The following is a 17,690-nucleotide window of genomic DNA, read 5'->3' on the forward strand; positions in this document are numbered from 1 at the left end:
ATAGACTGCAGGACTTGCTTGATGTTAAAATAATTATTAAGAGAGATAAAGTTCGGGACCTGATTGATGGTAAAAGAGTTATTAAGAGTGACGAGGCTCAAAAGCGATGTCTGAAGCGCATGCACACAAACATGCGAGTGCGCGACCCAGATATATATAGACATCTTACACAAAATTACAGTTTTAAAAATATCTGTTTTGACAAGAATTCACGCAGGTATGACCTATAATCTGTTATATCTGAAGTGAATGTTTGGTTAACTGTTAAGGAAAAGTATCTGTTGTGTCATTATATTAAACCCTTGCATTAGCCTACAGGATCTTAAAGCGGTCTGTCTCAATGTCAAAATTAAACAATAAAAGAAAAACATATATGGAACATATATATTGATATTGTTTTTGCTCTGCGTGAACAGGTGTAGTTATGTCATGCTTTATCAGATTCCAACAATTGTTCCAATGGTTTTGAAGTTTTTTAATAGAGAATGTTAAAATATAAATGACAAATTTTTGAAAAGGTAAACAGGCTGTTGTAGACATACATTTTCATATAGCATATATATTGACCAAATCCATGCTGATTAGAGCATTAAAAACTTGAAAAGTGTTACATTTAGGTAAATTTAGAACAGATAAAAATAATTTATTGACAGCCCTAATAAATATATATTAATATAGCTGAAATGCATAACTTCGTTTTGGTAAAATCATAGTAGCTGCAATTATTAAAAATTTAAAACTTGTTTTCATTAAATGTAAAAAAATGTTAATTGAACTACCCCCTTCTTTCTTGTTATTATCATTTTCCACAGAATTAAAGCAATCTCATGCTAAATTTTAGGGGAAAAAATTATTTAATCGATTAGTCGACTAATCGTTTCAATAGTCGGTGACTAGTCGACTATTAAAATAGTCGTTAGTTGCAGCCCTATTGTCCAGTGCGATTCCGTTCACACGGCACAGCTTCTCTGTAAATACTGTTGTGAAACCCGAAAAGTTACGGGTGTGAAGTCGGTTATAGAATGCGGTTGTCAAACCCGTAAATAACCGAACTGCGTGTGAACGGAACCGTCTTAAGGACTCAAATACGGTTTTGACAACCGTATTATGGTACCGTATGAACGCAGCCTATGTATCAAATAATAAAACAACCTAAGTTTTAAAGACAAATGACCGTTTTAAAATTCTTGTTTAAAGATTGACTGTGTAATTAAATGTTGTACAACAAAACAGTGTCTATTAAAGTAATGTTAAGTACAGATCCTTACTTTAAAAATCCATAAAAAAAATTCCTGCAGAAACACATTGCCGAAAAATTATAATACTCTTCTGGGTCTTAAAACTACTGACTGTATAGCTCTATTGCTTAATATATTCGACAAAGGAACATGCTGAGAACAGGATGTTGCACTGTAATTAAAAATTCATTTTAAGACTTACAATTCCTTTCGTGGGGTGCTTTAATAGTTTTAAAAACTTTTAGTTTTTATTTAGACTTATTTTAAGTCATGGCTAGTTTTTTTACACTGTTTGTGCTTGCTCTCATTTTCTGCATTAAAAAAAAATAATTAGACATATTTCATATTTAAATAATTTACTACTTGCAATGTTAAGGTGAAATTATGCAGAGGGACACATTCATATTAGATAGCAACTGATTGGGCAAAAATGGAAGACGATGATATGGGTGATTCTCACGAAACCATTGAAACACCACGGCACTAATGATTTTAGCTTTAAAATGTGTAATATAGTAACATTAAAAAGCATCAGAATTAACACAATACTGTGTTCTACTTTGCACAATGTGTGATTTCAACATAAGAATTTATAATTGGAAATTTTATCTCATTTTCTGCTGAAATTCTCATTACCGCAATGTGTCCGGCTGTGTTTGAACACACGTTATGTTGTAATTTAATCAAATTAACACAAAAATATTAAGAAAAAAAAATAAATGGATGTTTTGCTAGACTACTTTAGATGACAGAAAAAATATTTACTGAATATTCATGTATAATAATAATGAAGAAAAATTAGGAAAATGATGTGTCCATGCCTGATGTTCTCATCCTCCGCAACACTTTTTGAGAACAGTTTAAGCACACATACAGAATTTTAATAAAGTTTGATTTTGAGTGACCAAGCACATGGACCAGTTACTTCAAGATGGCTACCAGGTAAGATCATTTTTTTTACAGTTAATTTGAAATATTGTCTTGTCAGAATGCTTACACGACATTTTGATTATCATTACCGCAACAGATGCTTATTAAATGTTAATTTAATTTATAGAAGCATAATACTTTGATTTTAAATGCATGTGCAGAATCTCCAAATTATGTTCTTTCAGGTTTGTCATGTCATTTTGAAAATATGTCAGTGTTGATGTTTTCTGACTGTTGCGGTAATGAGATTTTTTAGGACAATTTTTTTTAAATTATGTTACAAAAAGTGTTAAATGATAAGTAAAAGTTTTTAAATTAATGTTCCCATTTACTCCAGACTTTGTTTTTCAATTTCTGGTTGGGAAAAAAGGAAATTTTTACATTTTCATGCTTGACATTTTTAAAACCAAGTTTTCGTGAGAATCACCCATATAACTGCTAGTCAACTGTCCAATATTTATATCATACATCAGCAAAATAGCATTAAGGGTTACACATAAAAAACTAATGTCATAAGGCTTCAAACACAAAACACATCTTTGTAAAGTCCAAACATCAGTTTGGAAAATGGCCTCTAAGGGTATTACAGATAAGTGAGAGTCAGTGACTCAACAAACACCAAAGCTGGTCAAAGTTCTCTCATAGTGCCCGATGTAAAGAGGACAGCAGGGTTATACAGGGTAATATAGCCGAACAAACACAAAGAAAAACTGAGCTTATCTGAAGCGTGTCAAGGATGAAGGGACTTTCTATGGCATTCATTGTTAAGGACACAACATTAACTCCACTATCTCTATATAAGATCAGACTGCTGTAACACTCCATTGGGAATGATGACATCAGATGCAACACACCAGCCAAATGATGCAACAGACCCATCTGACACTACAGAGTACTGGCTACCACTAGGTAACAAAGGTAAGGTCTGCTACGCCCGCAATAATTAGCACTTCACATTTACATCCCTTTCATGTGGCCGTAAGGTTGTCAAGAACGTCCCTACTTCTGGATGATATCTCGTGGTAAATTTGTACGTAAGAGAAAGCAAATTCATTTTAAAGCTCTATTAAGTTTTAGGACTTGTGTAATGAGGTGCAAACGCTGTTTATTTACCTATAAAGCATCACATTGTAGGGAAGAAATGATGAAAAAACTTGTTTGATTATCCGAATGGGAAGCCATAACATGAGAAGAACGATTGAGCCAAACACAACCTAGAAAATAAAACAGAGCACAGCATTACAATTCACATAACAATGAAAACAAAAAGCGTTTGGCAAGGTATTCACAAAGCCAGCACACATGAAAGAGGTAAACACATCATCATCCTCACCACCGACAGTATGAATCGTCTCAGGTGTCTGTATATGGGGAGGTGAATCATTTCCTGCACCGGGTTGAAATCCGGATCGTTCAGGTTTCTGAGAAACCACAGGACTCCGGGCCTTAGAACCTACGAGATGCAAAGACAGCACTGGCATCTCTCAAACTCATCAACATTTCCTGAAAGATCACACGTGTGGTTAGATGAATGTACAGGAACACTCACCTCTCTGAGAAGAAGAATAAATGAAGCAAAGTAGAAGACGTAGACCATGCCCACCAGCCAGTGAAGAAACATGGTGGTCCCCGGGGCCGATTCAAAACTCAGTTCTCGGTCTTTTAATGAGGCATCAAACATCTCCTGCAAAACAAGACATACGACGTGAAGCTTAAGTTGACCTTTACAGGATGACATATACTAAAGTAGCCTACTTAATAAAGGAAAAGTGCATCCAAATGTTCACCCTCATGCCACAAGACCATATATTCAAGTTTTTGCAAACTATTCCTTTAATGCTTCTCATTAGAGGATTTCTCGTGTCCAAAGAAATGTACCGTACCTGACCCGAAATGACCCGAATCACTTTATACCCAAACCTTACGTGCATAAATATTTTTTTTATAAAGAAAGACCTGACTCGAGACAAATCCAAGACAATTAGACCGGAACCAGTGGCATTTTTTTACCCTGACTGGACCCGAATGTAAATGGCAATGACGTGTCTGCAGCCCCGCAGACAGCAGTCAGACAGAAAGAAACCCCACAGGTCTCGCAACCAATTTGGCGAGCTGCTCCTTTTGTTTTACTTAGTTATCTGAAGATGACACCCAGGTAACCGTTAAAATGTACATTTAAAATTGACTGATATGTCTGTCTCAACGAAAATTAACCTACCGCCAGCCACACAATGTCGCAAGCGCTCTTGGCAAACAGATGAGAGGTTTAAAAAGCACATTGACGCACACACGCAAGAGAGTTCGGTTTTTGGGGTCCGTTCGGCAAAAACACATTCATTTTAAATTACCCGATACCTGATGCCGCTAATATTATACCTGACCCGTGTCCGAGGCACACGTGAAACTTTTAGACCTGAACCCGATTGGGTCTCGGGCTGGACCTCGGGTTTTGGGATCTAAGTGGACCCGTGACCCATGAAGACCTCTACTTCCAATTCCTTATTGTAATTTTTTATACAGAAAAAACACCATGTTTACTAGGGCTGCACGATTCCAGGAAAAATGATGATCACGATTGTTTTGCTCAAACTTTTGATCACGATTAACAATACGATCATTCTTTTAGTGAAGAACTTCTATTTACTTCAGTATTTTTATTACACTTTACAGCCATGTATATAATATTATATACATTTATATTCCTATATTATAAAATATTTTATTGTTTTGTAATATCCACAGCTCCAATTCTCTTAGATCTTTTTAAAACATTTAAAATAATTCCGCAAAATACGCATAAATTTTGCAAAAGAAATCCGCAGAAATAACAAAAATAACTCCTTACACAGATTCCTTACAGCTGTACGACTATTGCAGCAATTAAAGCAGTTCAGTTTTAACTGTCAAAATTATAAAATATCTTTTATTTATTTTAGAGCCTTTTTTGTTTGTTAAATTAAGGTTTTTGATAATGAACAAGCGGTTAGCGGCCGACAGCTAACGTCATGTTGACGACTTGTTTGATCAAATGAGTCTCTCAAATCAACAATTCACTTGCCTACAATAACGTCTATATAATATGTATATTTTTAGCATATAACAATGTTAGTTTAAATGTTTATTATCAGCACACTATTTTTAAAAAGCGGAGGGGGGCTGCTCTGTTGCTCGCAGTCGCGGCGGGGTGAAGAAAAATAATGAATCAAAACAAAACGAAATAAACATGAAACGAAATAAACATGCAGGTTGCTTACCTTACACATACGCTATGCATCAATTAAAATTCAAGGCTTTACACCGCATTTTTTACATGACTACCGAAAGAAGTCTTTTATAGATTATGCACAGTATTTAAGGTTTTTATTCAGTTCTCCATATTCCCCGATGCGCTGAAGGTCCTGCTGCTGGCGGAGACGCTAAACACTGTTGCAACAGGTACGTTGTAAATGTGCGTAGTGGACTCGTGCGATAGGTTAAACGTATTTCTTTTACAATTTATCAATGTCTCAACATTTCTTTTAATTAAATTATTATATATAAAGGTGGAGAAGCCTAAAAAATCCAGAGAACTGGCCGCATCAAATGTGATGTTAAAATTGGTCCGAAACCCGACCCAATGGGCGTAAAAAGGCTGAAATGCAGGGCTCTAATATATATTTATATCAAATTAGAATTAAACTAAAATAAAAACAAAACATTTTTGAATAAAAAAATGCCTATGATATACCTTTTATGTGGCAATATTTTTTTTAAACCCCTTGCTGCTCACGGTGCTTATTGGACACATATCCTCGGCTAACTTACATGATACGTGATCCGTTTTTGTTGTCTGTGTCGTGGATGGTCGGGGATTTGTGTCTTCAGCTTTTGAAACTCTTGATATTTCAGGTTTGGACGGAACAGGAGCACAGTTTGCACAAGACTCATGACTTGATCAAAATCACTTTCCTCAAATCCGAAATATCAAAATGTAACCCTTATTTTCTGTTGTAATACTCCAGTCTCTTCGGCGTGGATAAACATAAATAAAACACGGGTTACACCGGTAATAATTCACGTTTCATGTTTATTCGGAAGCATCGGCAGAGAAGTATTAAATAGAAATATATGCACAAGGCATATGAAAACATTTCTAAATAACTCTTAGTGTTTGAACATAAGTTCTTTTCCCTTTTTGTTTTTATAAATCATAAATCAAAATAATAAAATAAAATAATGATTTAACAAATTCAAGGTTACAAAAACAATGGAGTAGGCCTATATGACCCTTTTTGGGAATTAAACATACATATTTCTGCACTTTCTTCTTGTTGCTCTGCCATTATATTCGAATGACTGTAAATATCAGGATGCTAACGTATTTCTACCTTAACACAGACTGCACTTGCAAAGAAACACTCCGTTTACTCTGACTCCGCCCATAACAAACACTTTGCTTGATTCTAGACCGTGTGTTTTGTGCTTGGTCTTTGCACATTAATCGCGACGATTGTCATTAATTAATCGTGGGGCACGCATATCGTTATCATGATAAAAATACGATTAATCGTGCAGCCCTAATGTTTACAATGATGTGCACTTATACAATACTCCATATTTAGCATAATGAAACAAAAGTTATTTGAAGCAGGTCGCCTCATGGGGAAACGTTTGAGCCCAAGACAAATTTCCCACTGGGGCAAAAAAATTTTACCCTAACCTAACAAATTACAATTATATTACATACATATACATTTAATCTTTGTAACCACTTTTGCAAGTTGAATAAATATATTATGGTTAATTGCATTAGTAATGCAAAAACTTTTGCTTTCTTGTGATGATGTCCAAGAAACCCTTAATTTTTGACAGCGCAACAAACAGTTAGTAAAGGGGCGGTCACACTACAGTTTTCGTTCCAATGACTTTTCAGAACAAAAACGCAAGCGAAGACATTTTGCTTTTTAAAGCTAGGGGTGTCACAAAGATTAAATAATCATCTCATTGTGTGTTTGACCTCATCACAATGATTTCAGATCACCGCAATGATTGCACATCTCTCAAATAAACACAAGGGGGAGCTGCAGAGCCTGTATAAACGAGACCGTATCAGATTACTTTTAAATATGTGTTATGTGTATTCATATTTGCTGGCAGGTAAACCTTGCAAAAGTTTTATTTTAAATAATCACAACAATGTGGAAATTATTTCATAAAGAAAAAAATTATGAGAATTAAATGTCAAACCAATAAAACAGACAATTAATCATCAAAGTTCTAAAACAGGCAATTAATCGTTATAATCATCACAATTTATTAGACAACCGCTGTGAATAGGGCTTTGGAGCCCTATTCACAGCGTACCAAAGATCAAGTCTGGTAAACTCTGACCTGCAAATTCGATATGCGACCAGTAGAAAACCAGTGCATTCTCTCTACTGAAAAGCAACGATGGATGAAGCCAAAAACCTATATTAATGAAGCGTTCCATGCCCATATTTGCAGTAATGTCCGAAAAATATTTGCATGCTCAAAGTCTAGTGTGACCGCCCCTTGACTGTACTAGGGATGTCAAGCTTTTTTGCCAAAATCCGATCAGACACATTTAACACAGAGTATCTGCCGATACCCAATCCGATACTTGTTTACTTTCCTAGTGATGGGTGCACACGTTTTTAAAATCAACCCAACAAATATCCAGCCACAACTTGAGCTCTCCGTTTATGAAACCTGTGTAACAGCTGATGTAAATTGATGAGATCAGGCTTTAAAATAGCCAATTCTGATCGGTTTAAAAATGCCAGGTCTTTTCTATTGTTTGACACATCCCTAGACTGCACCTTTAAATGGGTCTGATCAAATGTAAGACATCTCCAGAGAGCAGATATCAAGCCACCAGCCACAGATAAGGGGGAACACCCCAATCTCCACAACCACGAGAAGGGACACCTGAGGGAAAGATAATAGGCATATTTAACATACTGTAAGACTAAAGTTGCTGACAGGAAACTAGAAAGTTCCCACATTATATAATACATCTGTAATCTAAGCTCAGTTAAATGTAACAATGCATTAATGCAATAAAAAAGTCACGTTACAATAAACCCCAATATTCTTATGCAAAATCAGTTGCTATAACCAGAGTCTTATACTTAAGATATTGCTTTGCTCAGTTTAATTACTCAACAGGTTTAGCAAATCTGCCATACACAAACTGTTGAAATAACTGACCTTCACCACAATGTAGCAGACTCCTAATAAACGCCGTGATCTTTGAAATCTCACCAGTGCTGCTAATCCCTGAAAACTTGGTTAAGAAAAAAACATCAATACAATCATCTTCTGAAAACTGAAGATAATTTCATTCAAAACGTTTTTATATTCCGAGTGCGGTTGAACTCGAAAGGATACGTGGCACACAATGAGAGTGATGGCCAAAAGGACGTAACCAACTATAGTGGTGATGAGACCCTCAAAGTGTGAGGCACGAACCTGAAAACAGTTAAGTAAAAAAATGAAAACAGGCAAAACTTCACTGACAAGTGAAGTGTATTGTAAATTAAAACTATTCTTACGTAATCTTCAAAACCAAGACCAACCACTGAGAAGTGGCCAATGTGGTAGGGACAGAAAGCTAAAACGAGAAGAATTGGTAAGCTTGGAGAACACAGGTCAAGCAGACCTTTATATAGGGTCATTCATATATTTTATACAGGGTTAATGCACATGACCAAAACTGTACATACCAAACACCAGGATGAAGAGTGTGTTGAGTGAGACCACCCAGAAAACATGTTCCTAATGTTAAAACAAAACATTTCAATTGAGTGAGGCTAGCAAGCCACACCCCTTAGAGACTTTGATGTTCTCTTAAGATTCACCGGACTGTTTGGTAAATAATTACGGCTAATAAATAACTCACCAGAAACACCAGGGACCCGTCAAGCCCGAGCATCTGTAAAAGCAAAAAAAAGTTAAATATTTGTCTCAAACCTTTTGGCATGATCTCCAACATGAGCGGAGAGTCTCACCCGTTCCCACGTGAGCTCTTCAGCCGCACGATCCCACTCCAGGGCGTTCCAGTTCATATCATCCTGCACAGAACGTACACACTGTAATAACAGTCAGATGAATTGACTTTGTTTTTGTTTTAACAGTGTCATACCCTGCGCGCCATTGTTGGCATCTGCCGCATCTTCAGCTCCTCCGTCCTCCTCATCCTCGTTGTCCAGCTCCATCTCTTCAGCAGGATCAGGGGGAACGTCAGGAACCTCAGCCGCTGCAGCGTTCTGCACGGGAGGTTCGGCCTGTGCGGCCATTGGCTGGTTTTCAGCACCTCCATTACCTGGGCCAGGTGCCTCATTGGAAAGTGAGACATTTTATTGATAATATGAAGAGGACCTTACCACTGAATGGAGGAAACGAATGTATGTCTAGATAAGTAGGTTAGGAAAGAAGTGAGCAGCATGTTATTAAATGCAGGGAGCTTCTTTAATTTGAGAGCAGTCTCCAGAGATTCAGGAAATAATGAGAGATTAAGATGACTGAAGGTCAGGCAGTTACTGTGCCATTCTCAAATTAAAACAATGGTTACATGAACTAGAAAGCAAAGTAAATAATAAGGGTCATGGTGCAAACTGCATAATTGGTCTCCAAAGAATATTACTCATCATAAAGTTTTTACTTGCATGACATGCATCAGTAATGTTTCAAACTTCTACTTATCACATGCCAAGTTTATATTCAACAAAGGAAAGCAGAAGTGAATCATCAGAATCTTGTGCAAATGGGAATGGAGATTTTTGGCCATTTTTATGTGTACTCAATAGTACTCGATAGTTGGGCTGCACAATTAATAAAAAAACTAATCAGGATTACAATTACGAGTGAAACAATAACATAATTGCCAAATGCCTCAAACTTCACAGGAAGTTATAAAACATTTCAAAACTTCAGTGAAAAATCTGCCAATCAACAATAATAACCGCAATTATAATATAAGGTGAATAATCGACAATTATGATTTTTTTTGTCATATTACGCAGCCCTACTCATCAATAGGTCTAAAAAATAAGTTCTTATGTTCGTCTGGCTTGCCTCTGTGGCCTTATTTCACATTTTAAGTTTAAAGGTACAGTGTAGGTTTTTAGTGGCATCTAGAATGAGATTGCAAATTGAAACCCACAGCTTACCCCTCGATTTCAAAACGCATAGAGAAGCTACGGTAGCTGCCACAGGACAAACATGTTGTCATCTGAGACAATGTAGGGACAAAATGCGCTTTGGACAAAGGACTACTATAGAAACATGGCGGCAACTTCCATGTAAGGGGACCCGCTGTGTTTGTAGATTAAAACAGCTCATTCTAAGGTAATAAAAACAATACAGTTCCTTATGCAAGTCTTTATACACCACTGATATTATAGTTATTAGTGTTGGGCGATATGCCCCATTTTGAGATCGTCCTATCGTCAGCCTGTGAGATCGGCGATACACGATAGTATCGGGGGGCGGGGCAAGAGTTTACTATTTTTTTTTCTTTTTTACTTATTATGACAATTCACTTGATTGGTTGACAAATAGAACAAGAGCATTACCGTCATGACCGCAACCTTCTTAAAACTGATTCTATTGATACGAGCGCGTCATCAGGCGCTCTAAAATGTCCTGCGTGCCAGGGAACGAGACTCGCTGGTTTTAACCCTCTGCGCGCTAACAGACTCTCTGGTGCAAGGAAATGTCAAAGCTAGGGTTGCTCAATTATGGGAAAAATCATAATCCTGATTATTTAACATGATTACTTAATGAATGTAAAACATGCACCTGCGCACACAGACGTGCATGCACAAACAAACAATTCAATGCATTTGTTTAGTGCTGTTGCAGAAGGCTACACATGTCAAGCAGTGGTGCTTTCAGAGGTGCCTTTTTAAGCACATCAGTCCAGCGAAATGCGATCATGTTTTAAACACAATCATATTTTAAACACGAGGGATGTATTGCTTCAACTCCTTGAAATGCATATCATACTACCTAGTGATCTGACTTCGGAGAGAGCGCAGCTCTCTGCACGTACGCGAGAGTGAGAGAGGCGCCAATATGCAGCGGGTTATATAATTTAAACAAAAGGGATAGTTTGCCTCAGCTCGCATGAAACGCATTAAACTGAATGAATACATAAGGATTACCACTTTAGTTTACGTTTAGTTTTCGGACAGATGCAAGAGCGCGTGCACGTGAGACAGGTAGAAGCGCAACAGCTCATGACGTGCATGACATGCTTTAAGGAGTCCAAGACGCGCGCATTAAGTGCAGGTACGTGCAAGAAGGAATTCTCTCTTTACAAGCTCTCCGTGTAAAGTGAAGCCCACAAACCCTCATTTGAGGAAAAGCATGCAATGTGCATGTTAATCTTAAACTATGACAATAATAACCATTCGCCAACTATTGTCTTGACTATCGCCATGACAGCCTGCCGTTGGCGATATGTCTGACTCTGAAGATCGTCGATACACGATACTATCGTCTATCGGCACAACCCTAATAGTTATGTATATTATATTCTGTCAAAAGATCCTTTCTAACAGTCCCACATTGCACCTTTAAATGAACTTATGGTAAACGGTACATCTTACACTTGACGGTATTTTTGTTTACTTCATCAAAGTTAAGCCAGAAATCACTGTATGCCTATAACGCTACACTCTGAGGCTGTTTACACTTGGCATTAACATGTGTTTTTGTCGATCGGATCACAAGTGGACGACGTTAATGCCAGGTGTAAACGGTGTTTAAAACATTTTGAGCTCGTCCACTTTCGACCACATCCAGAGGTAGTCGAAACCACTTTCAATCGGATCACTTTGGAGTTGCGGAACGCACATGTGGTTGAATGCGTTCGAACAGCCACACGCGACCGCCTTCTCTCCGCCCATTTATCTAATATGAGGTATTAAACACAAGTTTTACGTCTTTTTTGACTTCTGGCGTGAACATTCGGTGAACCGCGCTATTTTTAGCCTTTCATTGATAAAACTAAGCGGCTGATCTCCGTAGTTTCGTTTTGAAAGCGTGTGAAAGTTGCGCGATTATATTTCATCAACTGCGCTGAAAATTCAAAGTAAGCTCTTACATACTCATGTACAAAACACTGTGCAGCATGTTTACTTGCTAAACAAGCAGTGCACTCCGACATAATATTAGTTTGCGTCCATATAAACTCATAATTACTCCCGCTCGGGTTTGAATGACAGCAGAGAGACTCGCCCACCGTCTCACAGACCACCCCCTCATAGTATTCAGCACAGAAGCGGTCGAAAGTGGACAAAAGAGACGGATTTAAATACCAGGTGTAAACGTAATGTGTCTCTCTCGTCCACTTGTGATCCGATCGATGAAAACACATCTTAATACCAAGTGTAAACAGCCCCTCTCTCAGTGCTTTACGCTAAGGGGTGTCACGATTCTCCAAATCCTCGATTCGATACATTTTTGATTCTAAGGTCACGGTCCCAATTTGATTCTCGATTTTTTCTTTTATTTTAAACCACAAAAAATGTATGGCTATGCCATTTTTAGACTCATTTTTAGAGTCGTATTGCTTGTGAAAAATATGGTTCACACATACCTGATAAAAAGAAACTTCCTGTCAGATGAACATTCCTGTCAGTACTTTGCACCTTAAAAATGTGCTTTTATTACCGTTAGACGAGATTGTGAGACTTTACCCCAATAAGTCATGTTTAAATGCTGTTTTCATAACTCTTAAGCAACCAAAATAAGTTGTTGTGAAACTTAAACAGATCTCAGATCAGAGAAACGACCGGTCCTGGCACAGACGCCGTTCTGCTGTGCACCCGCTCTGTTCTGATTCAGTTCAGCTGAAAGCGAGAGGCGCTTGCTGGTTTTTTGTTTCCCATATAAAGAGCAGCTCGTGTGGCGTCTCCTGCATCTGCCATGCTATATTTTGACTGGCTGTAGCTAGCTAAGTAAGAGGAGGTTGACTCGCAGCACTCAACATGTGTTTTATTCCCACTTGGCAACCCAGCCGGACATGACATGGAGGCGTTGCAGCATCGACAATTCCATTTTTGAATATGAAGTTCGAGGTTGTGACTTAATTTCGATCGATTTCCATAACCAATAAGAAGAATTTAAACCAAATCAATCATAAAAACAATGATCATTCGTTGTAGGGATGTCCCGATCAGGTTTTTTTGCCCTCGAGTCCGAGTCATTTGATTTTGAGTATCTGCCGATACCGAGTCCCGATCCGATACTTCTATAATACATAAAAAAAAGAATATAGAGCGAAAAAACAGAACCAGAATGTTCCTTATGTCATGCCGCACGCATTGCTGTTTCTGTGTGGAGTCAAAAGAGTCTAACTCTGTGCCAGTGCATAACTACAGATGTGTTAAAAAATAATGAGAATATATATAGTATATGTACAGGGGTTAAATTGAGATTTGTTTTGTGGGGATGCTCTGTTGGGAGGGAGGGTTCGAGCGGTAACATGTTTAATCCTGATGACAGCAAAGCCACTGGTGTGTTTAAATTACATTTTGGACCTCTGATAGGATTTTAGTTTCAGTTTTAAATCTGTGCCACATGTTGACCCAAACTTTAAAACTTGAACTTTAAATTATGCAAATCTATGAGTCTGACACCCTATATGCATTTGTTGCACATGTCATTATGCACAATTGATCAAACTTTGAAGGAAGTTATAAGACTCAACCTCCTTGACTAAATCTATGCATAAAATAGGCTACCCAAAAAGACTCAATTAACAAGAAAAACAACATAGGCTACTGATTCAGCAATATATCTTATAAATTAGCCATAGAGATTCCCTAAGCTGATCAGCAGTTAGTTATTAAATACCTATAGTTAGGTCATAATTAATCTGTATAATCAAAATACATTATTTTATTAAACTATACAATCAGTTGTATCCAGTTATCTAGTTAACATATTGTGATGAGATGAGTGACATGGCTATACACACTTTAATACTTTGTTTCTAGACTTCTATTAAGTTTTCTCGACGTGGGCACCATTCTTACCTCTATCTCTCATCTCTACAGTATCCTGCGCGAATGCGCGTTCTTGAGGTTCTGAGTGAGACGCGGAGCTGCGTCTGAGCACATGATGACAAAAACGATCAACGCGTCGTTTAAATGAGCGGTAAAAAACCCGGTTTTGTCGTGGGTTCCTTGCACGCACGAGTGTGAAGCCTATGAATGAAAGCACGTCAATAGGCTTGTTCGACTTCATGCGGCGCCGCAACAATCGACAGCCGGGTGACGTAAAACCACCGCGAGAGTGATCCGCGAAATCATACGGAGGAGTTTGCTTTTAAATCGCTCTCGCGGAACTTTGACGTCATCCGGCTGCCGGTTCTTGTGGCGCTGCATGAAGTCGAACAAGCCAATTCTCTTCTCATCAGTTCACACGCACCAGCGCAGCGCGTACACTGGCGCGGAGCAGAGCGAGACCTTAATGGATTTAAACCCTGCATATGTATCCGAGTCCTGATCGGGAGGTAACGTCCGATTCCGATCGAGTCTGAAACCACGTGATCGGGGCCGATTTCCGATCACGTGATCGGATCGGGACATCCCTAATTCGTTGCTATCATGTTTGGGTTCTTAAGTGCAAACGCTCATAGTCTACCTCATTGGGCGGTCCTGCTGCATTGGCAGGCTGCTGTTGGTTCTGGTCCAGCCATAAAGGAGCTCCACCATGAACAATCTGCTCCCGCAGCCACACCAGACTGATGAAGGCGCAGAGGGTGCAGGTCACCACAAAGCATCCCTGAAGACAGTCAGCCAGCAGGTTCTCTGTGGAGAGCATGAACATTTAACACTGATCATTGCCCAAACATATCCCACTCATATTACAATTCACCACACAAACTTGAACAGAACCACAGTAAACTTTCAGCAAAAACTGTCAGATTTCACATTGAGACAATCTGCAAACTAAATTAATATTTTAAGGGGAAAACCTGAGCGCTTTCCTGTCTGGTACGTACGTGGAGAGCATATCTAACGGCAGGGTCAGGAGGGAACTCACTGAACCGGTGAACAGACACTTATAGATGCGACCTGTTGGAAATGGAGAACATAGAGTGAGCCACAAAACAGCATAAAGCAAAATACGGCAAATGAAGCACAACAGATCCCAACTTTTGGCCATCACTTACATGCTGTTAAAGGTACAACTCCCAGCCACGCAAAGGCAACAAGCGTGTAATGAAACCAGTATCGGATGGCCGTGCCTATACTGGTGACCAACCCAGCGAAAATGTCCTGTACTGGGAGCCGTGAAGGCATGTCTGGAGAGTAAACTGGGAAAGAAAGAGGTGAAGACAACATATTTTAAACAACATTGGGGTGTTTTCACCATTAGTAATTGGTAGTGAATACATTAGTGGTTAAAGTTAAAGGAACAGTATGTAATAAATGTATATCAATTAATACTAAAATGTCCCTGATATGTCACTATAAATTAAGAAATCATTTTCATTTCAAATAATTATATCACTGACAAAAGTGGAGTTGCAGCCCTCAATTGATGTTTATGTTGTCATGTTGTCTATTGGCCACCAGTTTTGTGATTGCAATATCAGTTTTGGCCACAATCCTACATACTGTTCCTTTAAGTTGCTCAAAGTGAGTGTTTGGAAATTTTTACAGTTGTTTAATAAACATCATGTTCTGAAATGGCTTAACTCTTTCCCCGCCATTGACGAGTTAACTTATCAATTAAGAGAAAACGCTTCCCTGCCAATGACGAGTATTTCCAGATTTCCGCAATACCACTATTATCCACCAGGTGGATAATCTGCAACTGATAAAACCCGGAAGTATCGCCCTAGGGCTATTTTGAGTTTTGAGGATCGCTCTGCATTTGATCTCTATCAAAAGTCCTTTGCAAAAATGCAATTATCTTAGCTTTTGCTCAAAATTTGGTGTTTTTAAAGAAACCTACCCATATTTGAAAGCAGAGGGTCTGTTCTTTCATTTGATATATTGTATGTTTATATATTTTAAGAAGAACATTTTCTGAAAGGCATTAAACTTTTGTGAAAATTAGGGCTGCACGATGTGAGGAAAGGTTGCGATGTGCGGTGACATTGTTTAATGTTGCGATGACGATGTGAGTTGCGATAAATATTTGATATTTTTCATGTTTTAGGGGCCATTCACATGTCGCGCCTAAAACGCGTGGAAAACGCTAGACACGTAGGTTATTGTCACATGACCTGCACGCTGCGCTTGTGTCATTCTGAAAAGTTAAAATGTTTTTGAAAAGCCTGGAAAAAATGAGCGCGTCGCACCATGTGCGACCGCGGCACTTCCAGAGCGCACATACTGCACGCCAACATTTGAAATAATGAACTTGAGCGCGCAATAGACACAATATGTGAATCACCGCTTCCACAGTACCTGTGTTTGCGCCGTCATCTCTCCTAAATCCAAAATAATTCCATGATATAGCTGAAGTGCTGTTCACTTCCTTCGCCATCGTTTTTGCTAACAGGCACAGCGTCGCAACTGACACCTCACAAATCAATCTGAGCGTAGCTGAGCCTAATAGCATGAACGCGCAAACCATGTCTTCAGGACTGAACATGATAGGTCAAACGTTTATTACATGCGCTTACCGTTTTCCCTTCATTCATCACGTCAAGGCTGTCTGTTGCGATGTGTTCATCGCGTGAGTTCATATCGCGATGACGATGAAAATTCGATGTATCATTCAGCCCTATAAAAATCATGAAAAAGGCTGGCCCTGGCTGGCAACTTAAAAAAACACGCAGGCAGGGAAAGAGTTAATTGTAAAGCTTTTTAACTGCAGAATTAAGCATAACCCTTTAAAAACAAATACAAACATTGCAGAAAAGCCTGTAATGGTGTGTACACACCGAAAGCAAATTTAATTATTTGCACAAGTAGATTACGTACAAACTTAATACGAAGTCGAGGGACGCAAATGGTGCAAATTGGGTGATGCAGTTGCTGTAAAAGTGCAAAATATCGCCTCAATTGCATCTTCTTCGCATAATAAAAAATTCAATTTGAGCGCAAAATTCGCATGACGCATTGTCACGCAATTCAAATAACAAGGAGTTTAGAACATCTGATATATCAGAAAATATAGGAAAGCATTATTTAATTTGTGCGAGTGACAAAAAACAGGTAATCCTGCAAGAAAAACTAGAGCGAGTAACGCGCGGCACATGATCACTTTGCTTTTGGTGTGCACACACCACAAGGCCTTTAAAATAACCCCTGAGCATTGAAACATCAGTTTCATTCTGCCCACAAAAACACAGATGGTAACATTTGAGTGCAAACAAAAGGAAATGTCAACAGGGATGCCGTCTGTGTCTGAATCAATGGAGCGTATTATTAAGTTCCTAAAGAAATTCCACACAATGGCAGCTTTCCAACCTGTGTTTACATTGCTCCCAAACTTCTAAAAGAGAGTAGTCGAATCCACGCTTCCAGGGTTTTCAAGGCACCTTGATTG

At 38.4% G+C, this 17,690-nt stretch overlaps 1 protein-coding gene across 1 annotated transcript in view; it reads right to left on the reverse strand.

Annotated features, from left to right (window-relative positions):
• The window catches only part of marchf6 (membrane-associated ring finger (C3HC4) 6), a 37,978-nt gene that overhangs the window by 15,129 nt on the left and 5,159 nt on the right, over nucleotides 1-17,690 (reverse strand). Inside the window, exons 4-17 of the mRNA XM_073874962.1 lie at nucleotides 15,358-15,501; nucleotides 15,160-15,259; nucleotides 14,826-14,994; nucleotides 9,313-9,505; nucleotides 9,179-9,240; nucleotides 9,070-9,102; nucleotides 8,894-8,945; nucleotides 8,723-8,781; nucleotides 8,559-8,639; nucleotides 8,379-8,447; nucleotides 8,015-8,096; nucleotides 3,718-3,845; nucleotides 3,502-3,621; nucleotides 3,282-3,382 (exon numbers count right to left, since the gene is read on the reverse strand). Coding sequence (XP_073731063.1) covers nucleotides 3,282-3,382; nucleotides 3,502-3,621; nucleotides 3,718-3,845; nucleotides 8,015-8,096; nucleotides 8,379-8,447; nucleotides 8,559-8,639; nucleotides 8,723-8,781; nucleotides 8,894-8,945; nucleotides 9,070-9,102; nucleotides 9,179-9,240; nucleotides 9,313-9,505; nucleotides 14,826-14,994; nucleotides 15,160-15,259; nucleotides 15,358-15,501 — 1,393 coding nt within the window. The remainder of the gene's footprint in view (nucleotides 1-3,281; nucleotides 3,383-3,501; nucleotides 3,622-3,717; nucleotides 3,846-8,014; nucleotides 8,097-8,378; nucleotides 8,448-8,558; nucleotides 8,640-8,722; nucleotides 8,782-8,893; nucleotides 8,946-9,069; nucleotides 9,103-9,178; nucleotides 9,241-9,312; nucleotides 9,506-14,825; nucleotides 14,995-15,159; nucleotides 15,260-15,357; nucleotides 15,502-17,690) is intronic.

The sequence above is a fragment of the Misgurnus anguillicaudatus genome, chromosome 2 (genome assembly GCF_027580225.2).
Source record: "Misgurnus anguillicaudatus chromosome 2, ASM2758022v2, whole genome shotgun sequence".
In the NCBI taxonomy this organism is placed as follows: domain Eukaryota; kingdom Metazoa; phylum Chordata; class Actinopteri; order Cypriniformes; family Cobitidae; genus Misgurnus; species Misgurnus anguillicaudatus.